The 23332-nt window shown below is 41.6% G+C and overlaps 1 protein-coding gene and 1 long non-coding RNA gene across 4 annotated transcripts in view; one reads left to right on the top strand and one right to left on the bottom strand.

The window, feature by feature from the left end:
• LOC307209744 overlaps positions 1-20805 on the top strand; it is a 107890-nt gene extending 87085 nt beyond the window's left edge. The window contains exon 2 of the long non-coding RNA XR_013835742.1: positions 20768-20805. This is a non-coding gene — a long non-coding RNA (uncharacterized lncRNA). The remainder of the gene's footprint in view (positions 1-20767) is intronic.
• On the bottom strand, positions 1813-19285 carry TMEM40 (transmembrane protein 40). Of its 3 annotated transcripts, XM_079965106.1 has the most exons (12): positions 19035-19285; positions 17071-17134; positions 13206-13291; positions 9738-9794; positions 8689-8784; positions 8062-8097; positions 6418-6450; positions 5404-5472; positions 4275-4346; positions 4117-4191; positions 3865-3927; positions 1813-3420 (listed from the first exon to the last, which is right to left on the bottom strand). In XM_079965106.1, the coding sequence occupies exons 4-12, from the start codon at positions 9784-9786 to the stop codon at positions 3401-3403; spliced, it is 513 nt and encodes a 170-aa protein (XP_079821232.1). In that variant the 5' UTR covers positions 9787-9794; positions 13206-13291; positions 17071-17134; positions 19035-19285; the 3' UTR covers positions 1813-3400. The 3 variants fall into 3 exon arrangements, with proteins under 3 accessions (XP_079821232.1, XP_079821231.1, XP_079821233.1); XM_079965105.1 differs by lacking the exon at positions 19035-19285 and having other exon boundaries at positions 17071-17227; XM_079965107.1 differs by lacking the exons at positions 13206-13291; positions 19035-19285 and having other exon boundaries at positions 17071-17214.
• Positions 20806-23332: the final 2527 nt, after the last annotated feature.

Genomic DNA, 23332 nt, shown 5'->3' with positions numbered 1-23332 from the left:
TCTCCAAACACTTGTGGGATTGTGAATTTTATGGCTGACCATAGGGCTTTGAATGTAGCACTGTGACATCTCAGTCCCTTCTTCTGTTTCCATTGTACTTCTAGCCCTGAGAAACATTTCTCTCACACATAACTGCCAGCTTGTCCAAAAATACTTCCCATTTGGCACAGTAGTGATATACAATATACAGAAGCAAACATTTCACTTCAACTACCTGCTTCCTATGTTCAGTTGAAACATTTCCATGCACTGTATTTTCAACCAAGAGTAGTGGGGCTGTTATTTCTTCCATCCTCCTCTTCCTCTATCGCCAGCTGATTCTGCTCATATTTTCTGGTGTCCCTTTCCTACTTGCTGTCAGCCTCTGTCTCTGCAAACTGGCTGGAGACTGATGGGACTTGGTTACTCATCCCTGTCTTAAATACTGACCAAACACACTTCTTGTGCATATGCTGAGAGAAGAAAACGACATCTCCCATCGGTTTAGGAAGGCCAAGAGCCCGCTTTTCTGTCCCTTGGTACTGTCTGCTTGAGATCAGTGCTGACTGAGCTGGAATATCTAGACTGAGTCTCTGGCTCACCCATCACTGATTTAAAACAAACAAGTAACCACAGACAGCATGTCCTTGGGCTTCTCTGAGGTTTATGATCTATTATTAGCCTGCTCAACCATCTGCGCTCGGAGCAAGGTGGAGCATGCCATCTCGAGTATATGGGGAAATCAAACAGAGGTTAAGGGAGTAGAGGAGGAAACAGCAGCTTCTTATTATTTATTCATTATTTGTATCCTGTTCTTCAGCTGCAGAGTTCAGAGAAGCTTGCAGATTGCTCCCAGATGGTCTCCCATCTTGGGGCAGACCTACTTAGCTGCAGCATGTTTGTGCCTGTAAGTGTGTACATGGCTCCCAGTGCAGTTCACCAAAGCGGTGTTCCTGAACCAGCATGGTAAACTCCCTTGTTAGGGAATCAGATCATTGGTCCATTTAGCTCAGGGGACAGCAAACTTTTTCAGCAGGAGGCCGGTCCACTGTCCCTCAGACTTTGTGGGGGGCTGGCCTATATTTTTTTGGGGAAATTAAACGAATTCCTATGCCCCACAAATAACCCAGAGATGCATTTTAAATAAAAGGGCACATTCTATTCATGTAATAACACGATTCCTGGACTGTCTGCGGGCCAGATTTAGAAGGCGATTGGGCCGGATCCAGCCCCTGGGCCTTAGTTTGCCTACCCATGGTTTAGCTTAACTTTGGTTTAGCTTAACTTTGGCTACACCAGCTTCCCAGGACACCAGGCAGATCATTCTCAGCCTTGCCTGGTGATGCCAGGGATGATAATGAGGTCTTCTGCATAAAAGCAACTACTCTGCCTCTAAGCTACATCCCTTCCCAGGCATGTGTCCGTTTCGTAGCAAGATTTGGATTGCAATGGAAGCCAAAGGACGTATGCAACTATTTTACATTGAAATATTATTCTGCTGTCTTCTACAAATGACATTTCAGGGCCTTGCATGAAAGTGTGGTGCCCGATCTGACTAGATGTGTGTAGCCATCAAGTGCATTTGGATACACTGATCCTCTGCATCTACAGCAATCCTTACTTCTCAACTGGACTTTTGTGATTCTAAATTAAGTTATGATACAGAGGTAGGACCACGCACAAATAACAAAACGGAAAATCTGTAGCTTGTCAACATCAACAGTAGCCTTTCATATGTATATCAATGTAACGACACAGCATCAATGCATTTTTTAAAGGACACAACTCAGACATCATTCAGGCCAGCATGAAATGAAGGAAAGGTGACATAAATTCCAGTCATTTAAGCCATTGTTCTTTTGACAGATATTTTTAGTTAAGCATAAATTGTTATTAGTGAAATAGCTGCATTACATTAATACAGTTAAGAAGAATGTTAGGAACTTCCTCCCACCTCCTAATTTTAAAAATACTTGCTGTTCCCCTATGCTTTTGATACAGGGCATTTCAAAATATTTCCCCAGATTTAGTAGGAATATTTCAAAACAATGGGTTTATGAGTTTCAGCTACATTTTGTGTGTGTGTTTTTTACAAACTGGAAGTACCAATATTACCAGATCTTCCAAGTTTACTTTACCATTTGAGCTTGTATTCACTTTTCAGAAAATTCCTTGCCACAGTTCCTCCCCACCCCCCAAAAGCAAGTTTTTTAAAATTTGAAGTTGCCAAGATTGAAGATTGGAAGTGGTATTGAAGCTGAATTCTTGGTCAAATGGCTAAGAGAGAAAATAAGACCTGCCCAAAGGTATTAAACATTAATGAACTAAAGCAAATCAGGTTTGTTCACATCAGAGTTCTTACTACTTTCATCAAACAATAAAGACTTTGTTCCCTACTATACATTTACACTGCCCAGCCTTTTCGTTACCTTATCTTACCATGCCTTACCAAAACAAACAGTATCCTGATAAAGGTACAGTAAAATTTCTCACCTGAATGTAATGCATAGCATTGTGCTTGATGCCCCATGATCCAGATAAAGGCAGAAGCAACGGAAGGCTGCTCTTTGAAGAGATGGAGAAATACTGCATGCAAAATTACATCTTTGAAATAATGCTCAAGATACGGGCATTAGGATTGCCCATTGCTTGCATTATGTAGCATAACTTTTTTCTAAAGCGTATCCCATGTGTTAGTGAGAAATGGGGTATCGTTCCTGTGACAATGGCAAGCCTTGCAGTGTTGCTGCATAAGCAAATAGATGACAGGACAACAAAGAGCAAGAACCAGCCAAGGACATCTGTAGAAGTTCCACCACAATGAATAGAAGCTGTCCCACAGTAATGGCTCATGGCTGCCACATGGAGGCCACTTCCAAGTTGTTCCACAGGCCAGCTGTGGTCATGCACAGTGATTACCATGTGAACTAGCTTTTCCCACACAATCACAAATGACTTGAGAAACGTGTCTTGAAGCTATTTCACATACTACTCATCATATGAGCTGGCTCACGGAATATGTAAAGAACTTCCCATGACGTAGCCGTGGGCTATCTATACACAGTCCTCTGTGCTGAAGGCGATTTCAGCCATAGATAAGAGCAGCAATGTTCAGTGTTGGTGAGACTTGGTGCATGGTAGAATACAAGACAAAGTGGAAATAGCTGATATTCCTTCACAAAGTGGGGTTGCAGCATACAGCCACAGACCCAATGAATACAAAAAGGCTGGGAATAGATCTCTCATGTGGCACAACATACACCAAGGAAGCAAAGGATTCACTGTAAGCATGATTCTTTTCTCCAACTGTGGAAATTTCACATTTGTATAGTTAACATGTTATTTTACATTGGCTGTAATAGCCCTGTAAACATCTTGTCAATATTAACAGGATCCACCCAGCTCTGTTGACACCTCCGATTTAGTTAATCTTTTTCAAACCTACACAATGACAAAGGGAGAGAGAGAAACTCGTCAGTATGATTATTTCAAAATACTGCACATTGATCTGTGGGTCAGAAAAGATAGCACTTCGATGTCACTTTCATGAGCATTTAATTTAGAAGTTTGAAAGAAGCAGGGATTTTAGAGAGAGGCAGTCCCAATAGGCACAAGCCTGCTGGTTAAAAGCACGAAGAAGTCTGTGCTTTTAGTACTCTGTCTCTAAGGACCCTCAGGGAAGTTTACATGGGTCTCCCCTCAAAACCTGGAACCATGACAATCTTTGGAGCTGACACACAATCTCTTAATCCTGAGCCCTTTTTCCTGGGATGAATAGAGTTTTTCTGTTAAAAAATGGCAAAACTACAACTATTATCTATGTGCTGTACCCAAATGATTCCACAGGGGTATATAAAGACACATCAAGAGGGCAGTAGGTATTACCAGGTGTCCTGACGCTCTGAAGCAGGGGGATAAAACTTTCCAGGATACTTCTAATGCGGTGCACTATTAGGGAAATGAAAGACAAATGGTTATATGCAAAGCAAAGAAAACTGGACAAGCTAATAGCTCCACTACAACTCAAACTGTAATATAAACATCAAATGAATGTTGATATATTTTAAAGTTTATACCTAGGTATAAATACGAAGCAGCTTATTTCGCTGTCTCAAGTGGTGCATGCGAAACACTTACCTAGACCGAAATATATTCCAGTTGTTTCTAAACCTGCGAAGGTCATCAAACCAATACCGAGGGAAACTGTCCAGTCTAAAAATATACATATATATGTTTGTATTACATTATGTTCTGTGTTACCCAAATGAAAGCAGTGCATTCCAGTTTTGATGTACCTTTATATCTGTAATAGCAAACCAACAAGGTTCCAATGGCAAAACAAAGAATGACAAAATGGAAGAATTCATCTGAAATGAGAGAGAAGAGACAGTTCTTAAAGGATATCACAAAATCAAACTTAATGCCCCTATTGGCTGCAATTTGAAATTTTCTTCTACTAGTGAAGGTTGTGTCCTTTTGGAACACATATGTTTCTGGAGGGGGGTAAGGTGATGACTACTCACATACTTTAGACCAACAGCCAGTACTTTCACTAACTGCACTGTACATATATATAATTTATGTATACTTTCCAGAGGCATCAACTCAGGTGAAGAACTTAAGTCAGCAACCCTCTTAGCCATATACATTATTTAAAATATGGAACTATGCTTTATTCCCACACAGCTAAAAACGCCAAGAATCAGCAATTAAGTTTACTGATTAATTACTAGGAACTTTATATATGGAAGTCCAAGACGTGAAGTCTATGATTATGCAATGTTGTGGAAAAGGCACTCTGTCCTTCATGTGCTCACATGCAGTATTTATTTACTTATATACTATTTAATGACAAAATGGTCTTTGAAGCTGTTTGCAAGTGTGTAAACCAATTACACAAGTATTAGAATCTAAACATCCATAATTAAACCACCACTACACTGTTTATTCACAATTCTAGGAATGAATTCTAGCATTTTTATCAGGCACCTGCACACGCGAGAACTTCTGGTTCACACTGAGCAGTTTTGCAATTAAGGGCATGTGCATGTTAATGGCTTGAAAACACAGAGAGGCTTTTCCCCTCGTGCATTTCAAGTTGCATTCTAAAGTGCTGTACGTGCTATGACCTGATTTGTTTCTCTGTGCCTGCAACCTTGCTGCCAAGTCCTATTCAACAGAGTTGTGCATGCACAATGGATGTCTGAAACATACACGTCTCAGCTTAACCATGGCTTACATTTTCAAATAGGATGGAAACACATGTCTGAGGGAAAACACATGAAACAGCAGCATTACTCAAGAAACCACAACATACATATGGATTCTGGCTAATATCACGTGTACTCAGGGGCAGGAGTGCATTGGAGCCAGAGTAAATGGTAATGTGCCCACAGCCTGAGTCTGAGGGTCAGTAAAACTTACCATCTTTTCGTATGCCTGGTAGCCACCATCTTGGGTGGCGAGGTGGGTGGCAGGGAACATTTTCATATGCTATGGGAAATGAAATTATAGTTAAAGTAAAAGTCAATCCCAGGTACACAAACTGAAGCTGAGCCACATCATATTAGCCACTGAATTCTATTCTTTATTATTGTTGTTGCTATTTCTCTACTTGGTGCATTGGTCAATGGACCTCAGGGCATTTTGCAATACCTAAGGACAAAATAAGGCCCATCCTATACAACACTCTGCTCTCACACTGGCCAGCCAGATGCCTAAGGGAGGCTTGCAAGCACACCTGAGCATAAAAGCAACCTCCCCACCTGTGATTCCCAGCAATTCAGTTTCACTGCTTCCGACAGTGGAGGTAGTCATCAAAGGCAGCATTTCTTAAAAGGCTATCCCTGGGAGCAGGGAATAGGGTCAACTGTTGCAGGCCCTGTGCCCTGGGGGTCTTCCGCCTGGCCAGTTCTGCCTGTCTCCTGCCCACCCAGCATAGGCGCCAACTCCTATGGGCTGAGCCCTCTATATTGTTTAACAGGGGGCTCAGACCCCACAGTATTGAGGGGTGGGCGTAGGAAGCCAAATACCGAGCTGCACCTGTGGTCACAAGCAAGGACTAGTTTGAAAATTGGATCAATATGCTCTGTTTTTTGTTTTTGTTTTGTTTTAGGAAATCTGCCACTGAGTGGCCCAAAATGCTTTAAAATACAAATCTATTTCACAAAATATCTTAGAACACTTTGTAAGTAAAAGCAAACATTCTCCTTCCTTTTAGGTTTTTAAGCAGAGGTTGGATGGTCATCTGTCATGGGTGTTTTTAGTTGAGATTTCTGCATTGCAGGGGGTTGGACCATTCCATGATTGTAAGTTTGTATGATATGGCAGATCATGCAATGTTGAAGCTTTCATAGCCCAGGCAGATAACATGGTACTTGTATGAGACTTAAAAGGCATGAATAAAAAAGAACAACATAATCTGCAATTTATATTTACCAGTTGCAGGTTCCCCGTCTCTGCACACAACTTCTGAAAAATAACACAGACTGATATAAATGGTGCTTTCAGACTTTCACAATTTTGAGGTGGGATTCAGTCACATAGTGACAAATTCAGGTTGTGCAATTAAAGTTAATCTGGCAATCTTGTGCAACAAGCCTGCCTCCTCCTCCTCCTCCTTCCCACCAAAAAATGGATTTTTTTTTGCTAAAATAAAAGTGATAGGGAAATGCATTGGAAAACATGGGATAATTACTTAATACAATGGTGTATAAATCTCCCTGCAAACAAATCAGAGTAAATGCTCAGCAAACAGATGACATTACCTAATCTATCTTTGTAGAAACAAATCAAAATGAATGTTCAATAAACAGGTCGTCTGGAGGGGACCAAAGCAAACAAGCATCTCCTTTTGCAAAACAAACCAGAAACAAACCACATTACAATACTAGGAAGTGGATATATATGAAGATTCTTCCTACCTGGCCAAAAATAAACCTCTGTGTATTGTAACAGCTCCTTGCCTTGCTCACCATGCTTTTCTGACTGCAACTCATCAACCCAAATAACAGTATTGTTTTATTTATTTTTACTTATTTTATTAAATTTGTATGCCACCCTTCATCCTAAGGTCAGGTGGTTCACAACAATAAAACCCATGCACAGAAGCCGTTGAGTGAAGCTACCACTAGAGGGAGCAATGAAGACTTGTCTTGAAACATCCCAAAGCTAGAAAATTCTAGCTGCTTTGTTCAAGCTCGATATAACCCATTTCTTTCCATGTGGAGCCTTTTGTTTAAGGAAGAATTCATACATTTTGTGGCAGCAAATAGGGTTTACCGATACATGTGTCTCTCCCAGGAGAGAGAGGCATGTCAATTTGGCCCAGAAGAGAAGCAAAGAAAGAGAAGAAAAAGTCCAGGGCCATCGTTAGCATATACAGCACCTTGGTGCAAAGATCCGCCCAGCGCCCCCAAATTTAGTTTTTTTAGAGGGGCTCCCCAAAGTTGTTAAGCTTTTTTTAGCGGGACTCCCAATATTTAGTGAGTTTTTTCTAGGGGGCCTCTGCGCTTTTTTAAAGGAGGGGCAGATCGGTAATAAATGACAAATAATACCTTCGCTGGAACTAGCACGCAGCACCAAAAACAGCTTTTGTCAGCCAAAGCGCCGAAAAAAATACAGAACAACAACAAAAGCTGTTACAACCAATCAGTAACAGCCAGTGATGCAGCCAGTTGAAAAAGGACCAATCACAATAGACAATCTCCAGCTGACAGGAAAAAAACAACACCGTTTCCAGATTAAAGCATTGAAGCACACACACAGACAGTGGCAAGGGGGGTGGAGAGGTTACAAGGCAGGACTTCGGGGCAGATTTCGGGGATGTTGCTGCATTGAGCCTTGAGCCTAAATTACAAAACTGTACCACTGTAAGTTCTCACACAGCTCTTTGCGGCGGCTTTTCCCCCGCCTTCTCCCCGCCCCCGCCTCATTCTTTGGACCTGGTGCTGCAGAGCGGAACAGGGTCCAAGTGCCTCTGAAGGGGGCTGTAAGCGCGCAGGCACCAAGCCCCAGCTCCACCTCACTTACCTCCCCGCTCTCCCCTCCCTGGACTCTCCGCCTGGATTTTAGTCAACTTACCTGATTCACCATATGGAACGACTTCTCTGGGTGAATCTAAAATAGTGCACAAATATAGAACAGATAAAAGCATGGTTAAGGTAAAACTTTCCAGCTTATGTTGCTGTCAAAATATAGAAACTCCTGTTATAGTTTGTTTTTGTGGTTTAATTTTTCTTTTTGTGCCCTTTTCAACTGAAAGGCAGGTTATCATTCCCATATCTTTAATAATTTGACACAGCATCTACAAACAAATACTAACATAGTGAAAGGCAACAACAAAACTTGACAAGGCATTACAAAGTCCTGTGCATTTATTGTTACTGATTTATTGAATTCATATCCTACCCGTTCTCTCTCTCAAAAAAAAACCCAGGGCGGAAATAGATGAAATACTGTAGATGGGTCTACAGCTGATGCCAAAAGTTCCTCAGTGGCAGCCATATCTCAGAGGGGGCATTCTGCAGGTTTTGTGCAGAATGAGTGGGTGAGAGAAAGGTTTGCGAAGGTCCACCCTGTTTCAGCTCAGCACTAGCCTGAACTTGGCTGCTGGGTTTATCTGAATATTGATTTGCAAGTGCTAGCTCCCAAGTGAAGATCTGTTCTCCCTGCACACAGACAAAGCATCATACAATCTTTTGGAGTTACCTTGTGATGGACTCTCTGTTCTAAGCTCCTCAGAAGAACTTTCACCCTCATTTTCTTTTTGCGGTTTTAATTTCTTGCCTCGTTTTGGTTTCCCACCTGTTCAAAGTATACGAGGAAAAACATCGAAGATTTTCTTGATGTACTACTGATGGTAAAGCCATCAGTATTATTTACATGTATTATTTACATGTCTAAACATGTATTAGATTATTTACATATCTATTCATGTATTATTTACATATCTAAACAGAGTTAGCCTTACATACTGTAGTAATAATAATAATAATAATAATAATAATAATAATAATAATAATTTGTTTATTTGTTTGTTTGTTTATACATATGCTGCCCATCTGGCTGGGTTTCCCTAGCCACTCTGGGCAGCTCCCAACAAAATAATAATAATAATAATAATAATAATAATAAAGTGATAAAACATCAAACATTAAAAACTTCCCTAAACAGGGATGCCTTCAGGTGTCTTCTAAAAGTCACATAGTTGTTTATTTCCTTGACATCTGATGGGAGGACATTCCACAGTGCGGGTGCCACTACCGAGAAGGCCCTCAGTGTTAGTACTGATAGCCATAGCTACCCATTTTAAAATGAGTGTTCAGTATAAGCAGATAGTGTTTTTATTGTACATTGCCTTGAGACAATTCTATAGAAGGTGAATACTAATAATTAGAATAAGAATAATCTAATCAGAGAGTAATTTCCATAAAAATAAAATTTACCTTAATCAGGAAAGGCTAAATTACAGACAGTGGTACTGTTAAAACTGAAAGAGAGATCTCACCAATTCACATATCCCATTCCAAGCCCAAAATCAGGATGTGAACATGCAGACTTTGGTATCCAACTATTTTATGCGTTTGACTCAAAATATTACAGAAGAATAAGCTGAAACAAAACACATGGATGTCTGCCTTCTGAAAAATGTCGCTTTAGTACAGCCAAGCACACAAAAATATATTATACTTGGTTGCCCAGTTGTCTTTTAAGCCAATAATGTGCCCCCAGGCTTAGTCTCCCCATCTTTTCATTACCTTGTTTTCCTCCTGTATGAACTAAATCAGCAGAATTTGAGTTACTCATTGTTGTGTCTGTTTAAAAGAGATGGAGAAAGAGATTGTAAATCTGGTTAAAAAATAAGGTGGGGAAAGCAAATAAGAAAACCTGAGAGTTCCTTGAGAAAGAACTGCTTCACGCATGAGTCATGTGACATGACATTTTATTTACTGCAGTAAGGCTGCAATTCTAAGCATGCTTAACAGGGAGTACGCCCAGTTAACACATAGTAGGGTTGCCATATTTCAAAAAGTAAAAAATAGGACACCCTGAAAGTTGTTATGGTTTTCCAACTGGCTTGCCTAAAATCCAGGACACAGCACAACCTTTTGGAAACACACACACGCACAACCGGTACCAATTCCGCCTTTGAAATCCTGGTAACACATTGAGACATTTGTGAGTACCTAAGATTGCATGAATGATACAAGAGAAACACATGAAGCAGTCACATGACTTGCAATGAGAGCATATTTCTGAGGAACAGGTTTTATTGTCAGCTATAGCAATGCAAAGTCACAAAACAGGATGTTATAGTGGCATTCTGGTCACATGACTTATCCTGGAGCTTTCAGTGGCACTTTTTGCCATCGACCATGGTGTTCATCTACATTATCTATGTTGGGATTTGGGGGCATCATGCTGTGGCATTTCTGTCCCTACCCGACTGATTGGTTTCAGAAGATAATGCTGGATAATGTTTCCTCTTCCCCACAGCTTTAGGGCCAGGAGGTCCCATAGAGCTCTATGCTGCATCTCATGCTACATGCAACTACTCAGAAAGGTCGCTCAGGGATTTGGCATGTGATGCCATCAATATGGGATGCCATCATCAAGTGAGGTAGAAGAAGTGCTGAAGAACCTGTAATGAGCTGAAGACTACTCAGAAACTTCATTTCAACATATGGTAGCCACCAGAAAATTAGCCAAAACCAACTGGTCAGAGCACTTCACCGGTATTAAAATAGCTTCACTCCCTTCCAGTTTGTTTCTGGGATTTCAGATGCTGTTGCGCTACAACTTCCCTCATCCCTGTCTTCTGGTCAGTAGGCTGATGGGAGTTGGAGTCCAACAATTGACCCCCTCCCCCAATTTAATTAATTATGAACTACCTCTTCTTTCACTATTTTTACTTTTAGTTTTCTAGCATAGCATTGTATGGTTTTCTTTCAATAGTTTATCATGCATTGTTTCAATATTTTACTCTGTTCCATATTTTGCCATTCTTCTTGTTATCTGCCTTGAAAGATTTATTCTGAATGATGGAGACAGAAATGCTTTCAGCAGACAAACAAATGGCTAGAGGCTGGTTCCCTACTGTCAATCCTTAGAATTGGTGCGGCAGTGACTTTAGAAGCGGTCAACAAGCGGGGTAACAACACAAATAATCAAAACCATGTAATGACGACAAGCTTACAAACTGTCCTCATGTACCATTTCAGTGATGCTGGAACCACCTGGAAATTCACATCATTCAGTTTGTTCAGATAATTTTGGGGTTATTTTCCCTCACTGGAACACAGCCTGACTGTTGGCCCTAGAGTGATCAACTGTCTCACATTTGAAGGGATATTTCTTATTCTACAGGACTGTCCTGCATTTCCTTCATTTCTGAGCCTCACAGCTCTTTATTGAAGTAATGAAAATAGACTCCAGACGAGCCTCTTTTTATATATATATAAAAAATAGCTTGATCTGACAAGTGGCCTGCAGTGAAGAAGAGGAGCCAATGAAATGGCTTTATGCTTGGATGAGTTGCTGTGAATTGTGCTGAGCTTCAGAAATGGAATTCATTTTAATCATTATGCTTTTCCTAAGCCACTGGAATCTACTTGCTCGTTTCCAGCCCAGTGAAACAAAAAAGGCCCAAATAGCTGTGAGAACTATATATACCTGCAACATCAGTTCTCTGCACTTGTATTTTATAATATTTCTTGATTTCACATAGGAATCCTACAGGTTTGAAAGAATGCTGCTATAGGCAACATACCATGAGAAAGGGCGGGGGGGGGGGGGGAGAAGCCTGGGTGTGCCTTGGCTTCTCTGATACATACATTGCTAACAAGACACAATTAAGCTTGAAATGCATGAATAGTAATTATAATATATTTGTCTAACAAATACATCATGAATGAAGTCGATGCACAGCAGATCAAGTGGTTAGGTGATATCGGTTGAAGCAGCGTATCAAGTATTGCAATTCCACCGAGAAAGGGACAGGGAATTGCATTATCTTATTTACATGAAACGTAAGTAGCTCAGTGGTAGAGTCACAGTTTTACACACAGAAGGTGCCAGTTTCAATCCTTGGCATCTCCAAGAAGGGCTGGAAATGTTCTCTTACTGAAATCCTGGGAAGTCACTACCAGTTACTGTAGACCAGGCTTCCTCAAACTTGGCCCTCCAGATATTTTCGGCCTACAACTCCCATGATCCCTAGCTAGCAGGACCAGTGGTCAGGGATGATGGGAACTGTAGTCTCAAAACATCTGGAGGGCTGAGTTTGAGGAAGCCTGCTGTAGACAGTACTGATCCAGTGGGATCAGCGGTCTGACTCAGAATATGTCAGCTTCCTGTGTGCCTAGTAATTAGTAGTAATATCTAAGCATTATCATTAATTAAGTTAGCGATAATAGCTTAATTAAAAATAGTTTGAAGTTTAATAATAGTTAATTTAGGCTTATAGCTCTTATAGAAGTAGAGAGTGAAAAATAATCTCTGCCTACACTGCATTATTTTAAAAAGAGGACACTGCTTATCATTGAAGCAACATGTGGATTGCTAACCTTTCATAGCCAAAAGCCTATTTCATCAAAGGCACAAAGTGGAAAATAAAAAAAAACATATTTTTTTTTGGCTCAACATTGTATTGAATTATATTAAAGACCCAGACCAGCCTCTGACAACCTGGTGCTCTCCAGATATTGTTACCTACAAATCCCATCAGGCTGTGCTGGCTGGAGCTGGTGGGAGTTGTAGTCCAACACCATCTGGAAGGCTCCAGGTTGGTAAAGTCTGACTTAGAACATTTTGAATAATTTATTTCTACATTTCTCTTTGTTCAAACTTCTGGTGCCTTATCAATTTGATAGTAGGCAGATTCAGACTTTCTTTTTTACTGGCTTTTGACTATGGAATCAAATGGTCACAGACTGAAGAGGCCCAGTGCATTAAGGTTTCTGTGGTTTGTTAGACATGGTAGGCTACAGTTTCTTCAGCAAGTGTTGACTGTGAATCCAACATACACCTGCTTCACACAACATACTGCTATTCAATCCCCACTCTATGGTGCCCGAAAAAATGTTATTGTCGGAAACTATTTATTTGAATCCAATCAATGAGCCTTAAATTCCTCACAGGGAAGTAAAATAACAGCCATATGCTTATAGTAAAACCACTACCAAAAGAAAACAACATAGGCATAGAAAAAAAAATAATCAACTAACCTGTGATGTTACTATGTATAATTGTCTCTTTGGTCACTCTAAGTAAGTGCTATTCGGTTGGTCTTACTATTTCAGAGATGAACTTCCTGAAAGAAAAGAGAGAACTGTGAATGGCCAAGGAATAATTATTTGCTAGAGCAGGGATAACTGGGTGTGTATCTCATGCAGGATGTCACTGTGCATCCTGAGTTGGGTGTAACAAATCATAACTCTGTGTCGAGTAATCTGAGATCAGCTGTTGTAGGCAACCACCTGACTCACAGCAGCTGGTGCAGTTTCAGTTCAGCATGATCTGAGTGGGCAAGACTGTTGTGATTTTGCTATCATTGGGAGCGCAGGGCATGAGAGCAGGGGTGGGGTGGGGTGGGGGGAGAGAGACTGAAGCTATCTAGCAACTGCTGCTGGCCTGGCTCTGAGTGCTCTCCACTGCCATCCCTGTTGATTTTCAGTGGCAGTCTAAAACTGGCTCATGGGAACCAGCAGTTACAGTGCTTGAGGCTGATTGTATGCAAATAACTGGCTAGGTGTTGCCAGTCACAAGGAAAAGTTGGTAAGTGTCCTTGCCTTTCCAGAAAGCCATTTTCAATGGGGATTGTTTGGGGGAAATGTGTTCTTTTTTCTGGTGCTATGGGCGTGGAGTCACACCACAGTGACGCAGACTCCAAGCAAGAAGACAGACAATGGAAAGTGAATGCTGATAGTGCGGAGGAAGAGGAGAGAAGGAGTGGGCTCAGGCTCTGCAAGATTGGCCACAGTCTACCAGTGGTCATGGGGCACTGACCATTTTTTTCCTACGGACAAGTCCCCACTGCTATTTAGTGCCCAAGACTCTTGAGGTCTGAGCCTCAGGAGACAAGTCAGCTGACAATATCAGGAGTATCGATTCAAATTTAAGTGAAGAAAATCTCATTACATTACGGAACCACTGAGATAGCAACTCTAAGAACTCCCAGACATTGGATTAGCATTAATGCACACCACTTCATGTACAGCCAGCCAATAATAGCTTTATATCCCTTCTTAGACACAAAATACCTTAGGAGATATCAAAGGAGAAAACTCAAATGGGGTGGCAGGAGATTGTGGTTTGGTTTGCATCTAGTCTTCCTAACACGCCAAATGTTGAGAACTGGATAAAATGACACATAAGGGCAGCACGTTATTGCATGTCTCTTTTACAGGGAAAGTCTGGGAGGTGCCTAGTTATTAGCTGTTACAATGATACTGAATTTATTTCCTGTTTTCAGTGCCTTAGGAGATGGTATGCAAATATATCTTCTGACTCTACTGCTACCACATATTCATGTCCAGATCATATGGGGAAATTGGGAAGAGTGGTTATCAGAGATGTGCTCCTAAGAGAAAGTATAGTAGGCAATGCTCTTTTTCCAGAGAAAGAGGTGCCAGAAGTCACCATGAACACCATCCTCGTTCTCTTAGAATAGCAATGGTGCCTACCTGAGAGGTGCCTTATTACCAGGGCTTTTTCCCAGCCAGAACTTGCTGGAACTCAAATGGAAAACATTTTAAAAGAAAAACTGTGGTCCACAGCATTCATTTAAAGCACATTTAAAGTGCATGACTTCCTCAAAAAACTTGTGAGGACTGTAGCTTAAGCCTAAGCTTTCGCAGGTGGAGTATCCAGAGAAGAGCTATGGATGCAGACCTTAACATCCAGGAGACTGGTTTGTGGGTCCTTTTAGTCCCAGGCCCCAGGCTGTGCATGGCTTTAAATATTATAATCAGCTCTTTGAATTGTGTCCAGAAACCTAGAAAGCCAGTAAAGCTGAGGAGGCATGTTTTGACTGGCCATTTCCAGTCACTACTCCTGTAAGGTAAAGGACCCCTGGAAGGTTAAGTCCAGTCAAAGGCGACTAAAGGATGTGGTGCTCATCTTGCTGTCCACAGACAGTCATGTGGTCAGCATGACTAAACCACTTCTGGTGCAACGAAACACTGTGGTGGAGGCCAGAGTGCACAGAAACGCTGTTTACTACTCCTGTGGCTGTATTCTGGCACCAATTGCAGCCGTAGTTTTCAAAAAGACAGGCCCATTTACAACATGGGTTCCATTGAACATTTCTTTTTAAAAATGGTTTGCCTTATGTGGAGTGTCATTTTGACTACCCTCTCCCAAATTGTGAGGGCTAGGGGATGAATTTGGGAGGTTTTTTTGGAGGGGAGCTGGCATTTACCATGTAGTGGCAGGTGCCTCTAATTTTGCTGCTTCCTCCTTTAAGCCAGGAGCAGTGTATCTGTAGCCCAGGCTTCCTCAACTTCGGCCCTCCAGATGTTTTGAGACTACAATTCCCATCATCCCTGACCACTGGTCCTGCTAGCTAGGGATCATGGGAGTTGTAGGCCAAAAACATCTGGAGGGCTGAGGTTGAGGAAGCCTGCTGTAGCCTTTCCAATGTTGCTAGACTTCAACTCCCAGGGGCAAATAGGAGTCCAACAACTTCCAGAGCAACAGGGGTCATCCATCCTTGTTTTAAACTGTTGCTCTCTCTGTTGGTGACTTAAGGAATAGGAGGAGGAGGGATTCTGACTGCTGTAACCATGTGTGCCCTGCGAACAATGCTAGCTCTTCATGCCACAGATACCACCTGGACTTCCCAGGTAATGGAGAGATCCAACAGTCCTTCCCAATTGCAAACTTGATTTTTAAGGGGAAATACAACACCGTCCAGAAGAGGAAACCCCACCTCATTGATCAGCAATACAGGAAGTTGTCTTAGACTATTTGTTCATCTGTCTGGCCTGACTGGGGAACCTGTGCCCCTCGCAGATGTTGATGAACTCCCATCAGCTCCAGCCAACATGGCCAAAGGCAAGGATTCGTGGGAGATGTACAGTACTTGAGCAACACACCTCATCCTTTTAACTAGAGATGCTAGGAACTGAGCCTAAGACCTTCTGCCTGTGCTCTGTCACTGAGCTATAGTCACTCCCATAAAGTCAGCTAACAACAATACCCGTGCCTAGCCATCTAATAAATTGAGCTTCAGTTTATGAGCCCTAATCCAGTCCCTGGCACCAGACATCTCTTTAGCACATTTACCACTTGAACTGCATTAGATTAAAAGGAGAGAGACAGCTGGATGTCTTCATTATACAGAGGATGATGGAGACACACCCCTTTACCCTGGCTTCCAACACCTGAGATGTATATTTTTAGGAGCCACCTTATTTGTTAGTTGGGATGGGAGCTCTTTGTAATTGGGATTATACATTGAAAATCAATAAAACTTCTTATAATAATGTTGCTTTAATGTTGTAACCCCCACTGGCACCTTAAGGTATAGGGCAGGCAAGAGCTGAAAGAAGAGCAGGGGAAAAGGAAGAAGAGAAGATTTGTAAAAATTCTCAGAGATATCAAGAAATGTTTCATGATAAGTGTGGAATCAGACCGTATGATGTCAGATGCAGAGGTAACTTGGACGAAACGTCTCATCTTTTCCTTTGAAGTACTCATTGAACTGTTGATTTATGGTAAGTCTACATTACATATTTAAACTAGCTGAAAGAGGTTTAGTTGTAGGTAGTAGAAATTGTTTGCTAAAGATCACTGCCCTATTTCTCCCAGAACTACAATTCCCATAGTCTCTTGCTTGAGAGCATTTAGCATTAAACAGATTTAAAGTTCAGTTAAATGTGAACTGCTATCTTATAGTGGTTGTGAACTATCCATTAATTAGAAACCAGAACAGATGGATGTGAAACCTTTCTTAACAACACAATGAGAAATCATATTTCATATATAACATAAAAAATCACCAGCCAAGTAAGGTTTACTACATACAGCCAGACAGTAAAATTCTAAAACTTTGATCAGGTTAGACAGAACACCAAACAAATCACTTACCAGCAAAATATTCTTGGTTTCAAGCAGTGTGTTCTCAGCTAACCACAGCAAAATTAACACTTTGCTGAAATAGTAACAAAGAAGGAACAAAATTCATGGAAGACAACACCTCTCTGTATTCTCAGGAACAAGACTTTCTAGTTAGTTTAGCTACGCTCCTCCCTCCTGCTACAAAACATCCTATAAGGTTTGATTGTTACTCATTGAGTTCATTACTAATTGCAAAAGCTATACGCTAATGGCTCATGCTAATTGTATTTAAACCTAAAGGTTTCATAATGTGTTGACACATTGCAACAACCCATTCCTGCTTGCATTCAGAGTGATCTTGCACAAGAAAATGTGACTTCCTCCAAAAAATTGTACTCAGAAGCTAAAGGCCACATCTGAGACATTTTTAAATGAACTGAACTGGAGTTTAGGGGTTTGTACAAGGCTAATTCTGATCCTTCTGTTGTCTGGAAATGCAGACACTAGAAGATATTTCCCATCTGTCTGAAATCAATCTCAGATCAGATATTTATATAATTGTTTAAAAGTTTGTTTGAGAATGCTTTTCTTTGCAGCTGGTAAAGAAGATTGTATTTAGAGTATAACCTGTTCTCCTCCTGAAGCCATGAGGAAGTTGGGAGCTTTTTGAAGCTGCATTTCATATCAGGCAACATTAATAAGAGTCCTTCCTTGTCTCTCCCTCAGGATCAGCAGAATATTCAGGACCAGGGCCAGCCTGAGACATTTTGGCACCTAAAGAGAACCACAAAATGACACACACCTACACACCCTGCCAGGGAAGAAGGGGTGAGATCTACATTGGGATCTGCTGCCCCTGTGGATCTTGCTGCCTGAGGCAGTTGCCTCATCTTGCCTCATAGGTGGGCCAGCCCAGGACAATTTGATGTCAGAATTGGGTACTGCATTCTAGTCCAGCATATTGCTCCATGCTGAGTCTCATTCTCTGTGACAAACACAATTACTTCAAAGGCTTCAGTGTTTACAACATTCCGTGGTTTGCAACTTCAAAACAGCAGGTAACAACTCTGGCCAATTATCTATCATGTGTGTCAAGTTTATGCAACATGCCCTTAATTGGAAGACGCCTTTCAACAAAATAGGCAGGGTTACAGATAGCAGACATCTTTACCACAAGGGTATTTATCCACAACTTTGGGGGATTTTGCTCCATACCGGTATTTACTTGCAAAATTTCTACCCTGCCCTCCCTCCAAAAGGAACCCAGGCTGGATCTAGACACATCAAAGAAGCCTTTCAGTTAAACATGGTGTGTACTTTGTATGAGAAATCGGGTTGGCAAAAATAGAACTCCACAGTGCCATCTGGTATCACCGTGTTATAATGCATATATACCACATATAAAGTGCTTTTTCTTTGCCAGTGTAGCTGAGTTCCCAGTCAAATTACAGGGAATTTGTCCATTTTACTTTCTTTGCCTAAAATATTTATAAACCACCTTTCATTGTACAATCAATATTTAGAACAGATAAAACCACTGATATCCAGGAATACCAATAGAGCTGCTCCAAAAAATCCTTATGAATACTTGGATCTTCATCAACTGGTGGGAAACCGTCACCACAAGTGCCTACCATATCTCTAGGGCAGTCTTTGCCAGACTGATGCCCCCCAGAAGCTTGGAGCTACAACACCCATTAGGACACCAGGTTGGCAAAGGCTGCCCTACCTTTTGACCTCTGCTCATTTCTATGGTCCCATAGTGTGCTTAGCACTTGATTTGCACTCTTTTGGCACATGACTAGAGTGGGCGTGTTTTGCTTATCTCACATTGAGACAGGTGGAAGAATCCTGCCTGGTTTCGTATGACAGTGTCAACAGAGGAATAGGCAGATGAGACCTCAAAAACACAGCTACATACATACACACCAAGCATGGGGGCTGGAAGAAGAGGGGATGGGGAGATTGGGGGACATTTGTTATCAGCTACTTACCATTCTGCTTTTCTTTTGATCCTTGGCTTGTAAAACTGAAAAACCTACACACACCACAGGCTCTTAGACTCAGCTGCTTCTACCAGAGGCCTGATGTTAGTCAGTAGCTCTCTCTGCTCTTCCTCTTCCTCCAGCTTCCTCTCTCACTCTTACCTCGCTTCTGCTGCTGCCCATATATGGCTGACATACCATGGGTAAACACTCAGTGGCTTGTAAATACACGGGGTGGCTTGAAGACAGCATAGATACACCTGGAAGAGAAAAATTAAATACTTTGTTTAATGTTAATATTAAATGACCTTTTCAACCTCTCTTTAATATTCAATCATTCCATCACCGAAATACTCTCTATTTTATTCTGCAAGGTGTTCAGTGCAGCAGTGCAAGCATTCTATACAGGCTTCAACCTTTAGTGATGTGGTTACCAAAAACTCTATGCCTAAGTTTTTAACAGTATATCGTATGAATGCCTGACACATTAAGGAAAACCAGTTGGATAACAAATTTGCATAATTTAGCAGTTCTGTAGTTTGGAAAATTGGAGAAAATCTCACCTTTATTTCTTCCATTTTTTCATAGTTTTGTTTTATGTTTTTTCTCTTTTTTATGCTATATTTTATATATTTGCATGAAGTTACTCATTAAAAATACTTTAAAGATAAGAAGGTTATACCGTATTTTCTGTGTATAACACGCCCCGTGTATAAGACCCCTATTTTGGGGGATCCCAAATTAAGAAAATGGGGGAGAGATGAGAGTTGTTGAGCCCAGAGTTGTTGAGCTTTTTTTTTGGGGGGGGGATTGCCAACAATCTCTCACCCGCCTGATGACCGCCGCTGCTAATTGCACACCTCGCCTAAGTCAATGATCGTCTGCCCAGCCAATAGCACATCCAAATGCTGCAACAGCAGCCAATCGCCAGCAGGCCTTGCTGCAGCCACTGATCACCCCCCCCCCAATCACCACTGACAATTTCCTGCTCGCAGCTGCCACCAATTGCCCACCCCCCTGCACTACCCGTGTATAAGATGACCCCCAGTTGTTTAAAATTTTTAGAATAAAAAAACAGTCTCATACATGGAAAAATTCGGTATTTTCTTTTTAGAATGCAGGGCTCTTTGAACATTCTGCTAACAGTGCCATCATTTTGCTGTTCTGCTTCCAAGAGCTACAAACCATTGCCCTACCAATATTCAAAAAGATGGCTAGCTTCCATAGACAATTTTTAGAGTTCCATGAGCCAGCATGGAGAGATTGGTTTCTATTATTTGCACTGCTTAATGTGCATAGCTGCAGGTATTCTCAGTGCTCCATTTTACCAGCCCTGCGGCACCAGACTTCTGGTACTCAGATTCAGTAATGGGCTGTTTGATTCAGAAAGTAAAGGCTATCAAGTAGAGACTTTGTCACATAAAAACGAGAGATTGAGAATCAGATTACATACCTGAGAACAACACAATTGCCCAAATGTTATATTGAATCAGGGAGAGCAAAATATTTTAAGGCATAAAAGAAATATGAATATTTCTTATACTTACACCAAGACTGCTAAAGTGAAGACAGATGGCAGGAAAGAACCCAAACAGGAAAAAGAGACTAGCTAAAAAGAAGAACAGAGACTGGTAAGGCAAAAATAGAATAGCTAAAGGCAGTGCTTTTTATATAGAAAAGATGGTGCTGGTAATCGCCATGAAGTTGTTACAGTAAGTGCCACACTTTTAACATTAAAAAAGGTGCTGGTACTGCATACCTTTGAGTACCCCCAGAAAAATGTACTGGCTAAAGGCAACAATGAAGTAGTTATTCATTCATTCATTCATTCAGCCTTTATTGTCATAATTTAGACAATAAAATCATAAAAGAGGGGGCACATCCCAACCCAATATTATTTCATTTACCTAGGAACAGGAGTTTTGCAAAATCCCAGTGCCATAGGCGCTCTTATGGAATGGGAAGCAAAATTAGTTCCTTATTCCAGAGGATTTGTTGGAAAGGCAGCAAAACGTCATCTCCAGGAACTAGGCTCCTGTGGACAGACCAGAATAATAACAATGGCTTTTGTTTTGCACACTGACCTTTTTGCAAATTAATTTTTAAGATTTTTTTGTATGTTTGACAGTTCAATAGAGTGTTTTTAGAGACAACTTTCTGCTTCGTTCCTTTAATTCCATCAAACTCTGCCAATAAAGGCGGGTCTCAAATTTCAGTGGTGCCCTTTGTGATGCCAAAATTTGCTCTCCTTTCCATTCTACGTTACAGTTGTGGATCCCTCTGCAGCACCACCAAGGCTTCACACCCAAACTGGTTGTGCTCCCCTAAATCTGCCTCTGTTGCTGGAGTGCTATTCTCAAAGGCATTCTTCACATGTAAGAGCATTACAATTGAGCCAGTAACCTTTATGTTGAGTACCCCACATACTGAGCCATTCATGGGTGACAGGCAGCTTTGGGACAGTTCGTGGACATTCATGCAGTGAGAATGTAGAGGATATACCTGGTGCCCTCCGGACAACAACTCTCATCAGCCTCAGCCAGAATGACTGTGTTGGCCCATGCTGATGGGAAGTGTAGTCCTCACCTGGAGGACCAGGTTGGCAAAGGAAGGAAAAGGTTCTCCTAAAGCAGGGATGGAGTAACCTGTAGCCCTCCAGATCTCGTTGGACTCCAATTCCCATCAGCCCCTGTCAAGGAATGAGGGGTCGTGTTATGTACTGAAGTTCTCACCCTGGGCCAGCAGGGGGATACTGTAGATAGTTATGCAAATGAAGGATCGAAAGTGACGTTCAGTGATTGGATAGTTTTAGAAAGTTGCTACAGTAACGTACTGGAGCTCTATATAAGCAGGCTGACTGAGCCCTTCAGCTCAGTTCTGTTCTGGCCTCTGAATAAAGAAGAGCTATTTGAAGAATTGCTGTGTCGTCTGATATGTTCACCCACAACTTAACAGGTGGACTGTGGCCCAACAACATCTAGAGGGAAGCAGGTTCTCTACCCATGTTCTAAAGCAGGATTCTGTGTCATCATCATTATCATCACCATCATTATTATTAATGGCATTTTCATCCCATCATTTCTCTGAGGAGTTGGGGCAGGATACATGGTCCTCTTCCCACCATTTCATTTATTATGTTTTCAGAAATTATATGTAGGAAATAGGCTGAATAATAAAGCATGTCCAATACTTGCTTATAAAAAGTAGAACATTATGCCAACTTGCCTTTCTAATAAGCCTCAAGGTAGATATTGAGGAGTAGATAAGGTTACCAGATGTCCCCGCTTCCCGGGGACAGTCCCTGGATTTGCAAATCAGCCCCCTGACAAAATCCATCTATTTAGTAGGAAGTTGAAAAGTGTCCCCAGATTCATCGAAAAAAATCTGGTAACCTGAGAGTAGCATCAATTAAATTTCTTCAAGAGAAAGAAGCGTAATTTATTCCCTGTGGCTGCAGTGAAAGCTACATCTGCTTCTACAATACAAGCTTATAAAAGATACCGTGTAAAAGAAAAAGGTGGCGGCCTCTTTGGTTGTCTGACTGTATTCTACTTCCTGAACGACTGAGGTATTTTGTGAAGAATTATCACCACCTTGTGGCCTAGTGTTGCATATAATCTTTTTATGACGAGGAATATGTTGAACAGTGTTTCTTTTATATAATGCTAAACCCTCCATGTAAGGGACGCAGGTGGCACTGTGGGTTAAAGCCACAACGCCTAGGGCTTGCCGATCGAAAGGTCGGCGGTTCGAATCCCTGCGGCGGGGTGCGCTCCCGCTGCTCGGTCCCAGCGCCTGCCAACCTAGCAGTTCGAAAGCACCTCCGGGTGCAAGTAGATAAATAGGGACCGCTTACCAGCGGGAAGGTAAACGGTGTTTCCGTGTGCGACTCTGGCTCTGGCCAGAGCAGCGATGTCATGCTGGCCACGTGACCCGGAAGTGTCTCCGGACAGCGCTGGCCCCTGGCCTCTTAAGTGAGATGGGCGCACAACCCCAGAGTCTGTCAAGACTGGCCCGTACGGGCAGGGGTACCTTTACCTTTACCTTTTAAACCCTCCATGTAACTTTTACCTGGCAGGGGTTTTTTTTGGTTTTTTTTGGTAACCAAAAGCATTCTCAGAGGGCAAAACTGGAAATGATAGCCAAGATGTGTGAATGAATCATCCTCCTTTTATATCCTCCAAATAGAAAATGGAGGAGGGCTAAACCTGGATTTGGATCACAGCACAGAGATGTGTGTCTTTTAGACTTTTCTCTTATGAAAACTGCCACCTGAGACCGCTGTTTGCCTATAAATCTACACAGGT

This window comes from Podarcis cretensis, assembly GCF_951804945.1.
Source record: "Podarcis cretensis genome assembly, chromosome: 2".
NCBI classification, from domain to species: Eukaryota; Metazoa; Chordata; class Lepidosauria; order Squamata; family Lacertidae; genus Podarcis; species Podarcis cretensis.
Note: the sequence above shows the minus strand (reverse complement) of the source record. Positions and strands in the feature narration are given on the sequence as shown.

What these genes read in the sequence shown, in the direction of transcription:
- TMEM40 (XM_079965106.1), bottom strand. Translation starts at nt 9,786, where the DNA reads ATGAGTAACTCAAATTCTGCTGATTTAGTTCATACAGGAGGAAAACAA. An exon ending in CGTTCCATATGGTGAATCAG is followed by an intron (nt 6,451 to 8,061) that starts GTAAGTTGACTA and finishes GTTATTTTTCAG; the next exon opens with AAGTTGTGTGCAGAGACGGG. An exon ending in TTGCTATTACAGATATAAAG is followed by an intron (nt 4,192 to 4,274) that starts GTACATCAAAAC and finishes GTATATTTTTAG; the next exon opens with ACTGGACAGTTTCCCTCGGT.